At 36.3% G+C, this 22760-nt stretch overlaps 1 protein-coding gene across 5 annotated transcripts in view; it reads right to left on the bottom strand.

Annotated features, from left to right (window-relative positions):
• DCC (DCC netrin 1 receptor) overlaps positions 1 to 22760 on the bottom strand; it is a 1213980-nt gene that overhangs the window by 336677 nt on the left and 854543 nt on the right. For all 5 annotated transcript variants that reach the window (XM_063653694.1, XM_054461350.2, XM_063653695.1 and 2 more), the window contains exon 10: positions 1512 to 1660. In XM_063653694.1, coding sequence (XP_063509764.1) covers positions 1512 to 1660 — 149 coding nt within the window. The remainder of the gene's footprint in view (positions 1 to 1511; positions 1661 to 22760) is intronic.

The following is a 22760-nucleotide window of genomic DNA, read 5'->3' as shown; positions in this document are numbered from 1 at the left end:
GATTGGTTGAAATTATTTGAGCATCTCATGGCTGCAGTAAATGAGCTACTGGAGGTGAAGGTCACTGAGGAATCAGATCTTCACACTCACATCTATCTTGGATGATGCTGGTTTTGAATTTATTTAAATTGTTGGCAAAATGCATTGAAGAGCTAAAATACATAGAAAGGCAGATAAAACAGAAAGTTGAAAAAACAAGAGCAAAAAATAGCTTGAAGATAGCAAGAAAAAAAAATACTACCCATGATTACATAGGAGGAGCTCTTGTAATGCTTATCTTATAATATAATTTGGGACTGGGCTTGAGCTATTTTTGAATATAAAATATTTCTTATTTTTAAGTAAAAATTCTGATCATGCAGTTTATGTGAAAGCAGGAAGGCCATTCTATGCTTGACAAGCTTCACAACAAATAATAAGAACTCCCATATCCTGAGGCCAATTTTTGATTTAACTATTGAATATATACATGTCTGTATATATTTTCTTACATGAAGTTGAGAATCTGGAAGTAAATACCTCAATAGTCATACATATATATATATGCATTATATATATGTATACATGTATTATATATATGTATTATATAATATATATTATATGTATACATATATTATACATTATATGTATTATATATGTGTATGTATATATTATACATGTATACATATATGTATTATATATGTATACATATACATGTATATGTATTATGCTTATATATGTATACACATACATGTATATGTATTATGCTTACATATGTATTATACATGTATAATACATATATGTATAGATGTAATATATATGTATTATATAGGTATACATATTATACATACACATATATATGAAACTCAGAAATTCTATTTTTAACATATGTGTGTGCATGTATCACCAAATAGAATTTTTCAGTTTCATGTGTCTCCCTAAAGATCTTTTCACTTTTAGTTTACCTGAACAATTAATTTGCTTCTTTTCAGGTGTCTATGCTAACCATTGGGTAGGAGCAAAATGTAAGGAGAAGGAGACTAGGCTTCTCAGAGTAAGTTCTTCTGAAAACATTAAAAAATGATAGGACACATCCTGATGATGGAAGGGAGTTATATATAATGTAAATGTATTAGAATGGAAAAAGCAGTTTGGCGAACGCCATTGACTAGGAGGGCAATCACCCCTTAGTCTAAGGAATAAAAATGCAAATGCCTTCCACGACCAGGTAAGTTAATACAAATCTGGTTGCCCACACAGGCCAGGCAACTGCAGACTCAAACAAAAAATTAGTATCCTTTCTATTGACTTCACTTTATTGCCCATTTACCTCTTACCACCAGAATTTAATTAAATTGTGTAAAGTTTCCAATAACAAGTGCTTTAAAACTAATCAGCTTTTCAATGAATGTGCTAAACACTGGGCTGTATCAAGAGCTTGTGGGTCTTTTCCTATTTCTTCAGCCCTAGAGCTATCCAATGGATGGAAACATCCAACAGATGGAAGCAGTGTGGTCCATTCCTTCACCTACCTGTTCTTTTCCTGTGGACACCTCAGTGCAGAACAATCTGTAACCTTGGACTGGACCGTTTGCATAGGCAGGGGGTTCCCAGGTAATAAGAATTGAGGTAGGTGAGGTAGATACAGCTTGCAGGTTTTCTACTGGCCCTGGAACTTGCACTGTATAAAAAAAAATTAATAAATAAAGAAAAGTGATTAGGATGAGTGGGTTTTCTTTCTCAAAACAAACAAAATTACATTTTTACAGTTCAACAAAATTCTAGGAGTATGTATTTTAGAATAATATGGAATAATAATATAAAAATATAAACTCTGGAAACTTTAGAATCACTTCATTTTAAAATTCATAAGAAAGCTTACATTAACCAAAATTGCCTATTTTGTTTTACATTTAAAGAAACTGGTAAAGGAGTATAAGTGACTTAAGATAATGGCAGCAAAGAGTGGGATTGTGAATCTAAATTCTTAGTCTGAAAAATTTGCCACTATGCCACTATGTCTTTGCCTGCACATGGCTAATAACTGCAGAAGGAAAAGAGAAAGTACATTTGGAGTACTTGTATATTATGGTTCTACTTATAATTAAAATAGGTCGCACAGCTATGGATAATTTATCACATTGTCTTTATTTAAGTCAGAGTTTTAAAATCTTGCCTGATTCTGGGTTCATTAAATGAATTTTAGCATTTCATTTTCAATTCCACTTTTTAGTATTACATTTTCTCTTATTATTGTTACTTAAGAAGGATAAATAACTTGCTTGCTAATGAAATTAGACAGCACAGATCCACAGTCGTTTACCTAAAACACTTTTTTTTTTTTTTTTCCCAGAAACAGAGTCTTGCTCTGTTTCTCAGGCTGGAGTGCAGTGACATGATCACATCTCACTGCAACCTTGAACTCCTGGGGTCAAGCAATCCTCCTGTCTCAGCTTTCTAAGTAGGTAGGACTACAAGCATGCACCACCATGACCAGCTATTTTTTTATTTTTATTTTTTGTAGATACTGGGTCTCACTATTCTGCCCAGGACAGTCTTGAACTCCTGGCAAGCGATCCTCCTGCCTTGGCATTCCGAAGTGCTGGGATTACAGGTGTAGGACACCACACCCAGCCCAGGTATCTTATGATTTTGAAACTTTTAGATTTTAGAAAAGTAACATGGTATCTGTGCAGGCTTTTTTTTTTTAACCCCTAATGGGGTCTGTAGTAGCACCCTGTTAATCAAATGTAACTATATATTTGCAGTAAAGCGTATGATACTCACATCAAATTGATTACATTGTTAATCAAATGTAACTATATATTTGCAGTAAAGCATATGATATTCATGCCAAACGGGCTCATTAGAGACTATGAATAGCCTAGCATGGGGTCAGGTCAGGTTCAGATGCAGAATGAGTTAAGAAAAAGCTTCCATTTTGATTCTTTGCAAACTTTGTATTTTTTCATAATTTTGTATTCCTGCATATGGACCTGTATATGGCTTGTAAATGGTAAATGCAATGGCCACACTATGGTTACCTAAAATCAATAAATGATATTACCATCGCAAGTTTAACTACACCCTTACTTAATAATGTTGTCTGTGTATTTTCCCCAGCCTTGGATAACACCTAGCTTTGGACAGATATACATTGTAGGCCTGTAATACAGTTCTGAGAGTTTGAACTTCCGTAGCAAAAATGGCATAGGAAAAACTGACTGGCATGTATCTGTTGATACACTTCTTAGATCAGTGTGGAACCTAACAGCATATCTCTGCATCATTTTTCAACATTTGTTCCATGGAACCCAGGCCCCTTATAGTATCACTGCTCACACATTCATTTGGAAAAATATTTCTATTCATGGCAGAACATGTATTGATGTCACCTTCACATATTTCCCACCAGTCCTGGAACCTTGAGATTCCTTGTTCTTAACAATTGTATTTTTTTATCTTAACAAATTATTGTGTTTTTTTCCCCTTTTTGCCATTAAAAAAGTATTACATAATTTAAAACCAAAGGAAATTTTAAGAATAAGGATAGTGCATAGAACAGCCATGTTTCCTTTATCCAGACTTACCTATTGTCAACACTTTGAAATATATATGCCAAAATATTCTTCTGTATATAATTGCACACACACACACACACGCACACAGACAATCTATAAATAATCAGAATAAGCTACCCAAATCATTTCTCCTTAATCCTACTTTAGTACATATTTCTTAAAAACAAATGTGTACATGAAGAGCATAGTTATCAACTTCAGTGAATTTAATATTGACAAAATACTTTTATTTAATCTTCATCTGCATTTTGGTTCTATCAACTGACCAATAATGTCATTTGTGTAGCACTCCCCTCACCAATTTAGGATCCAGCTTAGGGTCAGGTTTTGTTGCCATGTCTTTTCAGGCTGCTGTGAGTTGGAACAGTACTAAATACATTGATTTTCAGGCAATTGATATTTTTAAAGAATCTAGCCCCTTTTTATAAATAAAATGTTTATCATTTTGAATGTGTCTTTGTCTCATGTTAGACTTAGGTTATGCATTCAGACAACTGAAATGTAAATGATGTCTGTTCTCAGGGTATCACATCCAGAGGCACAAGCTCTCTCTCTGCCCTCATTTATGTTGCCAGAACTGAATACCCGGCCAAGTAGAATTTGAAGGTCCCCTATGCCAACCTAGCCCTCTCCTCTACCACTTACAACTAATAAGCAACCCATGGGGAGATAACGTTAGGACCATATAAATATGCTTGTTATCAACATTTCCCATAGATTTAGCATCTACTAATGGTTCTTGATGGAGTCAATTTCTAGCATGGTGGTTACAAAATAATGATTTTTTTTCCTATTCCAGCATTCCTTTCTCTACATTTACTTGTTGACACTTAGCATTTGACTATAAGCAAAAGTCCATATTTTTCTCTTTTGTGAATCTTTTATTTCAATGGGCACATGGATTCCTTTTTATAATCTATAATTCATTATTGTCCTTAATTATACTGGTGTTCAAATTTACCCAGATTCAACTAGGGAAGCTCTTTTTAATAGTTTTTCTCTGTCCTTGTGACACGCCCCATCATTTATTGGAGTACCTCTTTTCTTTTTGGCTTAATATGTTCCAGGCTCATCTTGATCTTGCCTCAGCTCTAGAAAAAGACATTCCTTCAAGGTTTTCTGGTTATTTTAGTGGGGAATCGTATAAAGACAAATATTTGAATCCTAGGTGTATAAGTTGCTACTTCAGTGCATTTACTTCTAGGTCTTTTTGGTGAACAGAGCTAAGAAACACGTGAGCATGCATACATATGCACACACATATATTTACACAAACGTTTATATCATATATACAGATAGTACATATGTTTCATGACTCCAAAGTAATGCATCCCATTCCAATCCATTTCTACTGGGTTTTGTCTTGCTCTCCTCATTCCTCTTTGATGTATTATTTCACAGAAAGAACCCTTACTCCTGGAGAGTTGTATTTTGGCAGACACTTTATGAGTGTCCCCACTTCAATATTCTTCCAGGAAGAAATACTTTTTCTACGAAAAAGCTCTCTGTTCCCAAAAGGAGACTTTAAGAGACAAAGTTGAACAACGAGGAGTCTTAAAGTGTACAGTGATGCATTAGTATTGTGTTGTAACAAAGCAGACATTTTCCTTAATGGGAAAAAAATGAAACAAAGCAAACCAAAAATGTGTCCACTAACATTATTCAAGTGGATTGTCACAGTACTGTATTTTAAAGAATAAAAACATACATAATTTGTATGCTTGTATTATTACTGATATATTCACAAAAACAATGCACATATTTCAAGAGGGGACATTTCTGATTCTGAACCTATTATTCCTCTACAGAAGGCAGAGAAAGGAGCGAGAACATTGAGACTGAATGACCTGTTAAGATATATGCTGTATGTGAGGGATCCAGAATTGTGACATGGCGCAGACAGTGCATAAACATGTGGCTCAGTTGATACGTAAAGTACTCATTGAATGTGTTCCTTCTTGCTCTCTGGTGGCCACATGGAAAGGGTGTTGTTTGTTGTGAACATGGCTCAATCTGGGAGCAGAGATTTGGATTTTAAAATGACCCAACTCCAAGGGCATCACTCCTCCTGTGACTTGTAACACATTCAAAGCAGGTGAGAGCCCAGCCCTAGTTTCCCAGACAGAACCACTCCAGGAGGACTGGGAGATGAGTGGGTATCTGGGGGAAGGGAAAGGGAGGCAGTGTGTGGGAAGTTTCTGCTCATCTCTCCCACTAGAGCACAATGGGGTGACGGGAAACAATTCAAATGGACTCCAAGTTTCATGGGGCAAAGGAGAAGAAAATGCACCTTATCTGATCCATCACATGCACAGTAGGTGGCAAATTTGCTGAGAAGGAAGGAGTGTGAGGTGTGCCCATGTCACTCAGAGTTTTCTGAGGTTCCAAGTGTGGCATGGAAGAGAAGCTGCAAATGAACTGTTCATCCAGAGTGAAACTTATGAGAATACGGAAGAGCAAGCTGAGAGAGCTACTTAGCAAGGTAGGGGCTGTGTATGGTCCAGAGTGGGAGGTCGTGCACAGCCTTACCTGACCATGACTCTCAGAATCATTGAGGCTTGGAAACTTCTGGGAATCAGATATGACAACCACACAGACACTTCCATCAGGCATCGTGGGGGAAAATAGACTACAGGAATATCTGCAGCTCAAAGCAGTATCCCCATAAGAACAAACACGAGGCCACACTCCTATCCTGCTAAGCCTAGCCAGGGCTGCTCAGTGTCCTGGCTCTTTGTCCCAGGAGAATGGTCAGTACACATTCCATTGAGTTGTCCAAATAATTGCAGGGACTATCTTTTCCACAAGGATATGCACAATGTTGCTACACAGAAAACACTCATTAAATGTCAGTCAAATGAATGATTTTATATACAGTTACAAACGTTACCATAAATCACAGGCCTAAGACACATTATGTAGTCTAACCCACTGGATTTTGTTGATTCATCATTGTTACTAAAAGGGATCAGAAAAGAGTGTTTTCCTCACACATCTGGTATGAACTAAAATCAGTACATGTCTCTGTGTGTTTGGTGTGCATGTGAGCCTGTGGGCACTTTTCCCCATCTGATAATTTCTTTATATCTACATAGCTTAATTATTATTGGCGGGGAAATATCAGGCAGTAAGTACCATAATTTGGACTCAGTTTACACTGGTAGTGCCAATCCCAATACCCTGGGCATCAATCGCACTCTTCTGGGTCATTTAAGTATTCACAACAACAGGATGCGTTTTTATCAATTGCCAGCCAAATGAGAACATTCTATTTGTTGGTGTAAAGTTTCCAATTACTTTTTTGTTTCCTGAGAAATGACTGCCCTTCAGTACTAAATTGTTTCCTACTTCAACTCTTTTGTTTTAAAATTTATTTTATGATCTGATTTTCAAATTATTCTCATATGTTAAAATAAAAATTTCATAATTGTATGATTTGAATAAATATGAATATAAAAATATACATATATTTCATATATAAAATATGAGCCCTCTGAAATAGACCAAAATAGCGCTTGCCTGTTAGATATGTGTTTACTGCATTCCTGGCTAGTGTCAAGGCTCTGTGTTTCACTTGAGCTATTGAATGCTTACTCATCTTTACAAAAATGCCAGAAATTCAAGTTCATTATTTCCCTAATATTTTCCCTTTGATTTATAGGTCATATATATATATGGTCTTATATATATATAAAGAATATATTATTTATGTTAATTATGAAGATATGTATAGGTATGCATGTACATATATATATTTATACATTTATTCAGATCCATATCCATAAAGTGTATTTTAGTATAATTTATATACTTTTACATATGTGATACATTATATGTACATGAGCTGCAAGAGAAAATGAAATAAAGGAAGACTCAAAAATGTTCAACAATGAGGCTGGATGCAGTGGCTTATGCCTGTAATCCCAGCACTTTGGGAGGGCTGAGGTGGGAGGATCATTTCAGGCCAGGAGTTCAAGACCAGCTTGGCCAACAAGATGATACCCCATCTCTACTAAAAACACAAAAATTAGCCAGGCGTGGTGGTGGGCGCCTGTAATCCCAGCTGCTCAGGAGGCAAAGGCAGGATAATCCCTTGATCTCTGATCCCTTGAACCCCAGAGGCAGAGGTTATATTGAGGCAAGATTGTGCCACTGCACTCCAGCCTGGGTGACAAAGCTAGACTCCATCTCAAAAAAAAAAAAAAAAAAAAAAAAGAAAAAGAAAAAAAAGTTTAACAATGGGAATTAGATGTGAAATCAATACTGTTAACAGCTTCAGCCTTCCATTTCATTACATTTTAGTATGTCAGTCAAGGAGCTTAATGGGCTTAACTGCTCATCATTCGAAGATGTCTTTAATATTCCTCACTGATCCCCTCAGTTGGACAATAATTTTGTGGCAAACTGTATCTAATTTCTCCCCATCTCCATTCAAGTTACCTATTTCTTCAAAGAATGGAAAGATTTCAGAATAGATGCATAATCTATGCAAGTAACTCATCAATCAATGTCAGCCTATCAAACTACCTTTTTTAAATTTCAATATTTCATTACAGTGGAAATTCATTATAACACCTGTATCTAAGAACAAATTAAGTACTTATGTTGGAGTAAATGAGATGTATTACATGTCACTATTTGCACTGGGAACAGTAATTTCTGACTATATATATAAATTTATAGTATAACAGAGCACTTTATAATGAGATCTTATTGGATATTAACCCCAATAAGCGGCATATAAAAGTTAGCCGAATCTTTAATAAAGTATGATTGATTACATATAATCATACTGAAGACAGGGTGTGTGTGTATGTGAGAGAGAGAGAGAGAGAGCGAGAGCTGCTCAGTTTAATGATTCACAATTGATTAATTATAGATGACAGGATGTGTGGTTTCTTGTCCCTACTCTACCTATGATAGAAACCTGTCATTAGCATCAAAGAGTCCATGAACAAGCCCCTGAAATTATCTGCACATTAAAAATCATAATATGTATATTTTTTGAGGAGCATTGTTCTTAGCTTCTATCATTCTATCTCAGCTTCTACTATTTCTATCCCCCAAATGGTAGCTCCCAATGGATTAGCTATCTCTGGTTTCTTTTGGTTCTGAAAATCAGTGATTCTTTATCATCAAATCATTCGCAGTGATTGTTAATTACTTTATAATGGAAAAACATAATTTCACTTTAAAGAGCTATCTCCAACTTTTAATATGCTACTGTTTCAAAGTAAAAATGTGTTTGTGAAATCGACTTCTATTTTATTTTCCAAATCATGGGTATTTCAAAGACATTTGAATTCATCTGCTTTAATTCACCAAATATTTTAGGTTTTATAGGATGTTGGGGCTCCTGATAATCAAAAAGTCACATAGCACATATGAATTAGTACACTTTTTATCTTTTCTTTCTCTTACTCTGTTTTCATTCAGATATCTAAACATCTGCCTTCCTGTCTTCCCTTTACGTAAGAAAATTGATATTTGCAATAATCAGACTAAAACCTAAATTATGATTTATCAAATATGTTTCTTTAAAAATCTTGGGAGCTTAATTAATCCCTTTCAAAAAAGAATCTGAATATGAGGTTTTCAAAGAAAAAGCTTTAGAAGGATGAAGACATGCCACTGTCTTCATAATACTGAACGAGGCTGATGTCTCTGAGCCATTATACTGATGTTTCTCAGCTGGAAGTCCAAAATGAAGACAAATGTTAGTGTCAGGGAATATGTAGTTGAGCATTTGAATATTTAAAGTCTTTTTTAAATGACTGTGTAGTACAATGAGTTCTACTGTTCCTAAATCATCAATTTAACAGCCACCATTTTAAAAAATTAAAAAAAAAACTAAAATAAAAGTGGAGTTGAAGAAAAACTGTCACGTGTTGTCATTCCAATAATGACCTACAATTCACATAGCCCCAATTCAGGTCAGAATTCTGAGGCTGATTCTATCCCTTTATTAGTTTGCTAATTTAAAAATGATTCTTGAGCCTATATTTAAAAATGAATAGCAAAGGATCTAAGTAATCATCTGTAGTGATCCAAATGGATTTAGACCACAAAACTCTCTTCCTTTAAGCAGCAGCTTCCATTGCTGATGATCTCCTTAGTGAACGTGTTTCAAATGCAAGCCATTTCTGAAACTACTTACATTTATTGATAATAAAGTGTATGCTTTGATTGCCTCTGATTTTTTTTTCTCCTGTAGTTAACAGCTTTAATGATATTTCTATGAAATCTGTTTCTATTCTGTATGCGGAATGCAACATCAAAAAGCCTGCAGGCAATGTAATTATTAACATAATGAAACCTCTTCTTGTGTACATAGTTAGGAGATATGACAGTAATTTGGCTAGGAAGAAGCACAAACTATAGGGTAGATTTCTATTACAAAACTACAGGAGCCTGGCAACATTTGGTTGGAGGAAGCAGTTATTACCTGTTCATTTTACCTTTAGTTTTAATATTTTCTATCTGCTAACACACAATATTCTAAACTGTGTCATTATGTATGTGTATATAAATATATATATAGAACAGATGCAGATATGGATAAACACATCCATACATAATGTGTGATATACTTGATGGATATAATTTATATATTACCTTTGTACACACATATGTATATGCTTAGATATTAATGAATATTTTTGACAGCTTAACAGAAAAAAACTTTAATGACTCCCTGTGAAGAAAATAATCTTCAAAGCAGATTTCTTGTAATTCAACCTAGAACTGGAAACAGTTTGATAATAAAAGGATTACAGGAATTGACCTCCAGATAAGGTCTTTCAGGAAGACAGCTCAGATTTTTCACTAACACAACCAAGTAGTAATTACCTTGTGAAGTATGTAGAGTATGTTTTTAATGTAGACCATTTTGAATTTTACTTTGGAAAACATAAGCAATGCCCACTAATGCAAAGTGTAGTGAACAACATAGATTTTGGACTGCATGGTGGAAGTCTCAAATTGTTTCAAGTGCTGATTTCTAAGTAATGTCAAATGCAACTGTTTTTGTGATCTAGAAAAACTACCTACACACAACAAACAGAAGATAAAAACTTAAAGTTTCACCCAAATGTGCTTAAGTTTACATATTAAATGTTACATGTACACATTACTGAAAGCTTGATGTCATATACACCTAATTATACTGACTTAAAAATAATTCCACAGTAGCCTGGGTCTCATTACTCCCCATTGTGATTGAAATGTTTAGATAAAAGTACCAGGTGATTTTAAAGTCTAATAATAATTTCTATGTGTTCAGCATACAGTGCTTTCTCTAGAACTGTGAACTATTTTATCATGAACTTTTATTAGAAATTTTCAAGGAACTTAGGAAGGACAAAATGCACAGAAGACACCTAGAAATGAACAATAGATCATATATAATCAAGGCTAAAAATTCTCTGGACAACCAAACATATAGGAATTCCAGAAATAGATCTATTGATGAGATACATAGGAATCTGGGATGATAACGGGGGGCTTAGTTAAGAACATTTCTTGAAGAACAATTAAGAATTGCATAGATGGATAAATGAAGGATGAATCCGATGAGACAGGACACATCAGGATGAATGAGTTGAATGGGTAACATACTTGACATGAGCCTTTCCAGAACAGAACTTACAAGCTGGGAAATGGAGACAAAAACTACCCTATACCTTGTGGAAGGCTTCAGATATGAGGTTTTCAAGTAAAAACAATGAGAATAATTCCAAGATGAACTAAATTAATGATCACACATTTCATCTCGTATTGAGGAGACCACATTTTTCCCCAAAGCATGGAATTACCTTTAAGTTGTTTTCCTAATAACCATCATCAATAAATCAAATCATGTTTTGCCAATCTCAGAAAAATGTAGTCTCTTTCATGAGACTCAAAGAAAGTTAAAAAATCATCCATTTTTCTCAAGATGCTTGTCTCAGAAAATTCAGTTTGGGAACAATATTCACAGAACTCTAATTTTCAAATGAATTGTCAAGGACTTTTGACAAACTCACATAGAAAAGTCAGAAACTATCTCTAAGATAACTAGTGCTTTTTAAAAAAACACTTCAGGTAGGATTGAGACATCTTAGTTTTGATTCCTGAGTAAAAAAACCCCTTCTCCTACTTGATATTAGTGTATCCTTGGGCCAAGTATTAAATACTCAGAGCATCATTTTCTCAGGTATTCATTATTTCTGTATCACAGAGCTAGCATAAGGATTATATGAGATTATATGAAAAAGTGTTCAATATAATATGTTAGTTAATATTGTTACCTGAAATCAAGACCCCGAAGCTTTTTCAAATATTGGTTACCTCATTAGACAATTGGAGGAAGAAGTATTTACTCTTCTTAACTGTCAGTATTGTTAGAAGAACGTGAAGAGATGATGTACGCAAAGGGGAGATGGAAAACATAGCATTCCATAGATGCCTAAAAGGATGTGGCCCGAGTTCTGACCAAGATTATGCTTAAAAACCAAACCTGGGCCGGGCATGGTGGCTCACACCTATAATCCCAGCACTTTGGGAGGTCAAGGTGAGTGGATCACCTGAGGTCAGGAGTTCAAGACCAGCCTGGGAAACATGGTGAAACCCCGTCTCTACTAAAAATACAAAAATTAGCTGGGCGCAGTGGCACGTGCCTGTAATCTCAGATACTTGGGAGGCTGAGGCAGGAGAATCGCTTGAGCCCAGGAGGCAGAGGTTGCAGTGAGCCAAGATTGTGCCATTGCACACTCCAGCCTGGGCAACAGAGCAAGACTCCACCGAAAAAAAACAAACAACAACAACAACAACAAACCACCACCACCAAACCTGGCCAAGAGAGTCCCTGATAGAAAAGCCAGGATGATCCAGACGTGACATCACCAATATAAATGGAACCTTTTAATCTCCTCATAAATAATCCACATCGAATTTCATTTGTTGTTATATCTCCATACTCTACAAACCATAAATTGATGTTTAATTCTTTAGAAGACTCCCAAGCAGAAACCTTCAGAAAGAGCATTTACTAGCTTCTTGCTTACTTCACATTGATTTGAGACTTGTATATATCTCAAGATTGTATTTCTGCATTCAAAAATCTCAGTTCTCTATAAATAGATATGCACCACAGAGGCAGGTGTCTTCAGCTTATGCACAACTCAGAGTGTTTCCCGTGGTGATAATGTGACTAAACCCAGCAACCTTTCTCAAAGTTGGCTTGTGTTATGGTCAGTGTGGGAACAATCAATATCTGACGTTTGTAGTTTTAATAGAGCAATAAATGACATGTATAGATTGCTTTTATAAAAAAGCCCTGCTGTCATTTATTAGAGGAAAAGGAAGCAAGTAATCTTTTTTCAGACAGTCAAGTGAGCAGATTTTTCTACATAATGAAAAAAGATCCTACCTTAAAAGATACCATCTCTTTGGGGAATCAATTTATTGTTTATCTATTTCAAGGCTTTAAAAGATAAGGAACTGCCTTGAGTAAACTGGCTCTTTTGGGAGGGAATATAAATTAAGGAAGAAATTTAGCACTCTATTCTCCTAAGACATAGGTTTCACAGAAGTCAGAGTTCCGGGATGCTTTGATGCAAAGATGCCAGCAAATCCCATCTATTACATCTTGGGTAACAGAGACCAGCAGTAAAGGGTATACCCTCCAGAATCAGAGATTTAGGGTTCAAATCCAGAAGACTCACTCAAGCTATGTGGCTAGAATCAAGCTATTTAATGTCTTTGTGTTTAAATTTCCTTATTTTAAAAAAATGGGCAGTGCTTACCAGATAAGTTTATTGTGAAGATTAATAATAAATAATATACGAATTATATCTGGCACAAAGGAAATGCTCAATGAATGTTAACTATTTTTAAAGTGTTGCAGGCACTGTGGGGATTTGAGGGGAAAGAGTGAACACTTCCATAGAACTCACAGTCTAATACGGCAGGACCCTAAGGTGCAGAGAGGAGAGGAGTCCAAATGAGGTGAGAAAAATTCTTGGGGGCAGATCCATGCCAGGCCTTAAAAGCCTTGGGAGGATTTGGATGTTTTATTCTAAAAATCAGAAGGAAATTCCCGTTTTAAGCATTTTCCACTCTGTCTGCTGTACACAGAGTGAATTGAAGGAGGCACAGATGAGTGTTGAGATACCAATTGGTAGAATATTCCATAGTCCAGAAGAGAGAAGAAAACAGCTTGAATTAGAAAAACGGCTGGCCATGGAGATGAAGAGAAGGGCAGGGATTTAAGAGCTATAGGGAAGGTAAAATCAACAGGACTTGGATTGGAGGTAAGAGAGTGAAGATGATGGAAGCATCAGGAATGACTCCTGCAATACAGAGTTGCATAGCTAGGTGATTCTGATGTTGTTCACTGAGAAAGGAAACACTGGAATAGACTAAATGGGGCATGTGTGTAGGTGGAGATGTGTGGGTGAGTGAATTCACAGGTTTGCCACCACACTGGCTTTGAGGCAGTTCACTGTATACAGAGATGTCCAGCTGGTTATTCATTCCTGTATGAACACTCATAACCTAACATTTTCCCCTATCTTCTCTTCTTTTAATTTATAAGCTCCCAGTTAGATAATTTCACACCCTACTTCTATTAATGGGCACATCACAAACTATCTTCTTCTTTATTTCTTCTTCAATTTTCTGCTTTTTCTATTGATTGATAGTCAGCTGCTTTTCAGGAAGATCAGCTAGTCTCCAGATCTCGTGATCATCTGTTTTTTCTGTTTCCCACCTGACTTAACTCCTCTAAACTTACACCTTGATCTTTTTTGAGGCACTCAAAATAATTACCCTAATTAACAGACCAGATTGTGCTGAGGTACTTTTTTCCTGAGCAATGTATATGTACATTGAGGAATTTTTTCTCATTCTTTCTCCATACTTGAAAACACGAGCCCAAGATAAAATATCTTTCCCAATAGCAGCAACAATAAAAATTCCAGTAACAATGAACCCAGGTACACATCTGACCTTGACAATACTGAAATTAATATTCACTTTGTGATTCGCTGACATTTATCACTGAGAAGCACCTTTAACACCCTTCCACATACATGCATGCAATGGAAAGACTGATAATGACACAGGGCAGAAAACCTAGTTTTCCTGTATCTCTAAGAAGCATCTAAAAGGCTTCTGGTTGGCTGACTGAACCACCCTGAGGATTAAGTTTATTTTATTTTCGGTATTCAAAAGATAAGAAGTTTATTAATCACATGGAAGGTTTGAGCTTGTTCAGAGATAGCAGCAAGAAGACAAATAGACTTCAGCAGTAAATCGTCTCACAGAAGTTGGAGAACGACTTCAGGTAAAACTGAATACAGGAAACCTGGTGTGCTGCTCTGGATCAAAAATTCCCCTTTCTCTACCCAACCCCACTGCCTTTGCTTTTATTTCTATTGGTGACACAAAGTGCCAGATCAACAGGAAAAAAAAAATGACTGACTCATGCTCAAGAGCTGTTATCATGCTGAGTAAACACTGAGTAAAATCAGGAAAAGAGTGAACTATGAATGTTATTTAGATAACTTTTAGAAAGAGTTATTTGAGAAGAGTTAAATTTAACCACTGTATTTTGGTAATTCGAAAACTCAATTTAATTTCAGATTGACAACCTTCTTGACTTCCTTTTGACTGGACATAAGACACAAGCAATATACATAGAAGCAATCACTGTCCAATATGAATATAAGCTACAAATACATGTAATTTAAATTTTCTAGTAGGCACATTGAAAGTAAAAATAAGTGAAATTAGTTGTAATAATACAAAATTAAATATTTTTAAAAAGATTGGCAAAAATACTATAAAAATATGAGGTTATAAAGAAAATGTAAAACATATTATATCCAAAGTGATAAAAATTAATCAAGCTGTTTAATTTAAACACTCTGGGGCATAAATAAAAATGTAAGTGATATGTTAAATTTATTACTATATTGTTTTTTGCTCTTAAATAATATGTTAGATAATGAACCATACCACCAGAATTAACATCTACTCTTTTCTGGGAGTCCTCAACATTTTTGTGAAGAGCTTGTACTGAACTACAAGCCAATTAACCCCTCTGAAGAATAGAAGTAGTAATCATTATTTTTTCTTTCACTGCAAGGCCATAGGAGAGGGCTTTCAATCAAGAAATTCAACTGAGAGTTAAAATCAAATAGGTGATTTATAGCAGATAGTAGAAATTATGTGCCTAGCATGGTCGTTGGCATGACGGTTAGTATAATTCATCCAGGCTGGCTTAATCTCACCAATGTTGAGATTTTTTGTTTGTTTGTTTGTTTTTTGAGACAGAGTCCGCTCTGTAGCCCAGGCAGGAGTGCAGTGGCTAGATCTTGGCTCACTGCAAGCTCCGCCTCCCGGGTTCACGCCATTCTCCTGCCTTGGCCTCCCGAGTAGCTGGGACTACAGGCGCCCGCTACCATGCTAGGCTAATTTTTTGTATTTTTAGTAGAGAAGGGGTTTCACTGTGTTAGCCAGGATGGTCTCGATTTCCTGAAACGATCATGGCTAATCTTAGTTTGTGTATACACACACACACACACACACACACACACACACACGAGTTAGCAGTGTAGTAGGAATATTATGCTAGGTTCAAACTCTGGCTCTGACACTATTAGTTTTGTTGCATTTAATTTCATCTAATGTAGGAGTTGGGTTGGGCCAGAATTCTTGCTTACAGGATATTTTACAGGTCAAAGTATTGCTATTCTTCTGAAGCTGAAAGATTTTAAGGTGATGGCACACAATTACTGTTTCAGGCCACAGGTGTTAAAAATCAGAGTCCTGGCCAGACATGTTGGCTCATGCCTATAATCCCAGCACTTTGGGAGGCTAAGGTAGGTGGATCACCTGGGGACGGGAGTTCAAGACCTGCCTGACCAACATGGAGAAACCTGGTGTCTACTAAATATACAAAATTACCCAGGCGTGGTGGCGCATGCCTGTAATCCCAGCTACTCGGGAGGCTGAGGCAGGAGAATCACTTGAACCTGGGAGGTGGAGGTTACAGTGAGCCAGGATCGTGCCATTGCACTCCAGCCTGGTCAACAAGAGTGAAACTCCATCTCAAAATAAAATAAAATAAAAATCAGAGTCCTGTTGTTGGCATCAGTGTCTGGAAGAAAACCATTATGGGGTTTTTATCAACTGAAGGTCAAACAGTAGGAATGCAAGCATGTGGTCAATGTCTGTAACAGATCTCACAGGCACCTTCAGCAAAATCTGTTATTTGGCTAACTTCATTCACTTATTAGTTTCCTTCAGGCCACCTAAGCAGTTTGCAGTCCTTAATATTCAGAAAGTGCTATGTCCTACAGCTTACAAGGCAGGGTTAGAATTCTGAAGAGAGGAAGAAGGTAAGAGCATATAAATATGATTTTAAGGACACTAGGGATGTCTCTTAATACCAACATTTCTACTTTGTTTGAGAGGCAGTGACTGAAATGGTTTTTAAAAAGGAAAAATATAGCTTTCTAATTAATGTATGTATATACCTGTATACACATACACTTTAATTTTCTATATGTATACATATATGCTATATGTACATATACAATTATATATAATTGTATATATATACTATATATGGAAAAGTTTATATATATAAAATTGTGTTGTCATTGCTATGTTTTAAGCTGCCTGTGAAAACTTACTAACATTGAAAAGTTTATATATATATAAAATTATGTTGTTATTGCTATGTTTTAAGCTGCCTGTGAAAACTTACTAACATTGACCACAGGCTTGGATTTCTACTGTTTGACCTTCAATTGATAAAATCCCTAAAATGTTTTTCTTCCAGACACTAACGCCAATATCTGGACTCTGATTTTAACAGCTATGACCTGAATATATATACACACACATATCATACACATATATATACACACACACACATATCTATACATATACACATATCTACACATATACACATATATACACACACTATATATATACATGCACATAAATACATACAAACACAATATATACTTCATAGTTTGCTCAGTCCTCCAACAGATGACATTGAATCGTACTAAGAATCTGTAAGAATTCTTACTGAGATTCACAGGGCAGTATATCGGGTTGAATAGTACTCCAAAAATTCATGTACACCCAGAACCTCAGAATATGACCTATTTGATGACATATCTTTGCAGATATAATTAGTTAAGACAAGATTATACTGGATTTTGGTGCATCCCAAGTACATTATAAGAAGAGAAGAGGACTCACAGAGACACACAGAGGAGAAGGCCATGTGGAGATGCAGGCAGAGACTGAAATTATGCAGCTACCAGCCAAGGAATGCCAAGGATTGCCAGAAGCCACCAGAAGCTAGGAAGAGGCAAGGAAGGATTTTTCTGAAGCACTTTCAGAGGAAATATAGCCCTACTGACACCTCGATTTTGGACTTCTAGGTTCCAGAAAGGTCAGAAAATACATTTTGTTGTTTGGAGACACCAAGTTTGCGGCACTTTGTTAAGGTAGCCCTAGATAAATAATACAACACCCAAATGGGTTAACAAGTTCACTTACTTATTTCTAAGGGAGACATTTGAAAAATCAATGAAATTGAGGTAAATTGTGTAAGATCAGTTAGCAGTGTTCCTTAATGAGGCTTTTGTAGTGCCCCTTCATATTATCACAATACAAGCAGTATGATCCTTATTTTATAAGAATTTGAGAATCAGAACAGGTAACTGACTTCCCCAAAAACAAACAGAAGAATACAGAGAAATCTCAGTCTAGAACACAGATCTTTTGCTTATTTTTTAAAGTGATATTTCCATTTCAGGAAGAGAAACTGTCATTACTGTAAGCCCATTGTTTAGGATAAGCATCCCTGTACTTAGGAATCTAGACATAGGCCTTGGGCTCTCACTAATGCACTGACGTATTCTATGGCTAGCCTTAAAAGCTCTGGTCCTCAGGTTTATTGGTTGTACATTTCAATGGTCAGAATCTACTATCTTAAAGTATTTATGGATTTAAAATTATGTTTCAGGGCACCGGGAAATGTTTCAGACTCTGGGTACCCAGAGTTAATGGAGGCTCTGACTCCCAACAATAAGAAAAAGGGTTAAAAACTGAGATATTGGAAGCAACTTCCTCTAGTAGAATTCTAGGGCCTTTCCTGGAACAGAAACCAAGCTTCTGGTACAATTCTGATGTAAGGAGATTCAACTTCTGGATCATCCCTGAATTGACATCCCATTAGAATTCAATCTCCTGTTTAATGAACATAGGCAAAGAGCACATCAGAAAACAAACTGGTTCTGGACTAACATTTATTTTGGCACTGACCTGCCCTTTTTGGATGGGTTCCTCAGAAAATCTTGGCAGCTGGAAGACTGGGCTACTGATCTGAGGCCTTCTTTTAGTCAATTCTCATCAAATTACACTTCACTAGCCTGACTCGGGGCGGCGGGGTGGGGCAGGGGGGTGTTCTAAAAAGGAGGCTTCTTTATGAATGTCAAATATTCAAGCATCTTCTATACATGGCACCGCATATATCCCTGTAACATATTCATTAGGGACGTGTAGGGCACAGATGTTTTACAATTTATGACATGAAGAATGATCCAATGGTTTTTCCCCAACTGTTCATCTTTGCCACTGTTAGAATCTAAATACTGCATCGCATTGGACATTGGCCTGGTCATATGTGGCATTTTTTTTATTTTTATACTCAAAGAAATCCTGGGAACTTCCTTTGAGCTCATAGCCTAATTAGGTAAATAAAATCTGCAAACATTTAACAGTTAAACTTCATGAGTAAAAAAAAAATAATTTTTTTTTATTATTATACTTTAGATTTTAGGGTACATGTGTGCAATGCGCAGGTTAGTTACATATGTATACATGTGCCATGCTGGTGCACTGCACCCACTAACTCGTCATCTAGCATTAGGAATATCTCCCGATGCTATCGCTCCCCCCTCCCCCCACCCCACAACAGTCCCCAGAGTGTAATGTTCCCCTTCCTGTGTCCATGTGTTCTCATTGTTCAATTCCCACCTATGAGTGAGAATATGCGGTGTTTGGTTTTTTGTTCTTGTGATAGTTTACTGAGAATGATGATTTCCAATTTCATCCATGTCCCTACAAAGGACATGAACTCATCATTTTTTATGGCTGCATAGTATTCCATGGTGTATATGTGCCACATTTTCTTAATCCAGTCTATCATCGTTGGACATTTGGCTTGGTTCCAAGTCTTTGCTATTGTCAATAATGCCACAATAAACATACGTGTGCATGTGTCTTTGTAACAGCATGATTTATAGTCCTTTGGGTATATACCCAGTAATGGGATGGCTGGGTCAAATGGAATTTCTAGTTCTAGATCCCTGAGGAATTGCCACACTGACTTCCACAATGGTTGAACTAGTTTACAGTCCCACCAACAGTGTAAAAGTGTTCCTATTTCTCCACATCCTCTCCAGCACCTGTTGTTTCCTGACTTTTTAATGATTGCCATTCTAACTGGTGTGAGATGGTATCTCATTGTGGTTTTGATTTGCATTTCTCTGATGGCCAGTGATGGTGAGCATTTTTTCATGTGTTTTTTGGCTGCATAAATGTCTTCTTTTGAGAAGTGTCTGTTCATGTCCTTCACCCACTTTTTGATGGGGTTGTTTGTTTTTTTCTTGTAAATTTGTTGGAATTCATTGTAGATTCTGGATATTAGCCCTTTGTCAGATGAGTAGGTTGCGAAAATTTTCTCCCATTTTGTAGGTTGCCTGTTCACTCTGATGGTAGTTTCTTTTGCTGTGCAGAAGCTCTTTAGTTTAATTAGATCCCATTTGTCAATTTTGGCTTTTGTTGCCATTGCTTTTGGTGTTTTAGACATGAAGTACTTGCCCATGCCTATGTCCTGAATGGTAATACCTAGGTTTTCTTCTAGGGTTTTTATGGTTTTAGGTCTAACGTTTAAGTCTTTAATCCATCTTGAATTGATTTTTGTATAAGGTGTAAGGAAGGGATCCAGTTTCAGCTTTCTCCGTATGGCTAGCCAGTTTTCCCAGCACCATTTATTAAATAGGGAATCCTTTCCCAATTGCTTGTTTTTCACAGGTTTGTCAAAGATCAGATAGTTGTACATATGCGGCGTTATTTCTGAGGGCTCTGTTCTGTTCCATTGATTTATATCTCTGTTTCGGTAACAGTACCATGCTGTTTTGGTTACTGTAGCCTTGTAGTATAGTTTGAAGTCAGGTAGTGTGATGACTCCAGCTTTGCTCTTTTGACTTAGGATTGACTTGGTGATGCGGGCTCTTTTTTGGTTCCATATGAACTTTAAAGTAGTTTTTTCCAATTCTGTGAAGAAAGTCATTGGTAGCTTGATGGGGATGACATTGAATCTATAAATTACCTTGGGCAGTATGGTCATTTTCACAATATTGATTCTTCCTACCCATGAGCATGGAATGTTCTTCCATTTGTTTGTATCCTCTTTTATTTCCTTGAGCAGTGGTTTGTAGTTCCGCTTGAAGAGGTCCTTCACATCCCTTGTAAGTTGGATTCCTAGGTATTTTATTCTCTTTGAAGCAATTGTGAATGGGAGTTCGCTCATGATTTGGCTCTCTGTTTGTCTGTTATTGGTGTATAAGAATGCTTGTGATTTTTGTACATTGATTTTGTATCCTGAGACTTTGCTGAAGTTGCTTATCAGCTTAAGGAGATTTTGGGCTGAGACAATGGGGTTTTCTAGATACACAATCATGTCGTCTGCAAACAGGGACAATTTGACTTCCTCTTTTCCTAATTGAATACCCTTGATTTCCTTCTCCTGCCTAATTGCCCTGGCCAGAACTTCTAACACTATGTTGAATAGGAGTGGTGAGAGAGGGCATCCCTGTCTTCTGCCAGTTTTCAAAGGGAATGCTTCCAGTTTTTGCCCATTCAGTATGATATTGGCTGTGGGTTTGTCATAGATAGCTCTTATTATTTTGAGATATGTCCCATCAATACCTAATTTATTGAGAGTTTTTAGCATGAAGGGTTGTTGAATTTTGTCAAAGGCCTTTTCTGCATCTATTGAGATAATCATGTGGTTTTTGTCTTTGGTTGTGTTTATATGCTGGATTACATTTATTGATTTGCATATATTGAACCAGCCTTGCATCCCAGGGATGAAGCCCACTTGATCATGGTGGATAAGCTTTTTGATGTGCTGCTGGATTCGGTTTGCCAGTATTTTATTGAGGATTTTTGCATCAATGTTCATCAAGGATATTGGTCTAAAATTCTCTTTTTTGCTTGTGTCTCTGCCCGGCTTTCGTGTCAGGATGATGCTGGCGTCATAAAATGAGTTAGGGAGGAGTCCCTCTTTTTCTGTTGATTGGAATAGTTTCAGAAGGAATGGTACCAGTTCTTCCTTGTACCTCTGGTAGAATTCGGCTGTGAATCCATCTGGTCCTGGACTTTTTTTGGTTGGTAAGCTATTGATTATTGCCACAATATCAGTTCCTGTTATTGGTCTATTCAGAGATTCAACTTCTTCTTGGTTTAGTCTTGGTAAAGTGTATGTGTCAAGGAATTTATCCATTTCTTCTAGATTTTCTAGTTTATTTGCGTAGAGGTGTTTGTAGTATTCTCTGATGGTAGTTTGTATTTCTGTGTGATCGGTGGTGATATCCCCTTTATCATTTTTTATTGCATCTATTTGATTCTTCTTTTTTTCTTTATTAATCTTGTTAGCGGTCTATCAATTTTGTTGATCCTTTCAAAAAACCAGCTCCTGGATTCATTAATTTTTGAAGGGTTTTTTGTGTCTCTATTTCCTTCAGTTCTGCTCTGATTTTAGTTATTTATTGCCTTCTGCTAGCTTTTGAATGTGTTTGCTCTTGCTTTTCTAGTTCTTTTAATTGTGATGTTAGGGTGTCAATTTTGGATCTTTCCTGCTTTCTCTTGTGGGCATTTAGTGCTATAAATTTCCCTCTACACAGTGCTTTGAATGTGTCCCAGAGATTCTGGTATGTTGTGTCTTGGTTCTCGTTGGTTTCAAAGAACATCTTTATTTCTGCCTTCATTTCGTTATTTACCAGTAGTCATTCAGGAGCAGGTTGTTCAGTTTCCATGTAGTTGAGCAGTTTTGAGTGATATTCTTAATCCTGAGTTCTAGCTTGATTGCACTGTGATCTGAGAGATTGTTTGTTATAATTTCTG

The sequence above is a fragment of the Pongo pygmaeus genome, chromosome 17 (assembly GCF_028885625.2).
Source record: "Pongo pygmaeus isolate AG05252 chromosome 17, NHGRI_mPonPyg2-v2.0_pri, whole genome shotgun sequence".
In the NCBI taxonomy this organism is placed as follows: domain Eukaryota; kingdom Metazoa; phylum Chordata; class Mammalia; order Primates; family Hominidae; genus Pongo; species Pongo pygmaeus.
Note: the sequence above shows the minus strand (reverse complement) of the source record. Positions and strands in the feature narration are given on the sequence as shown.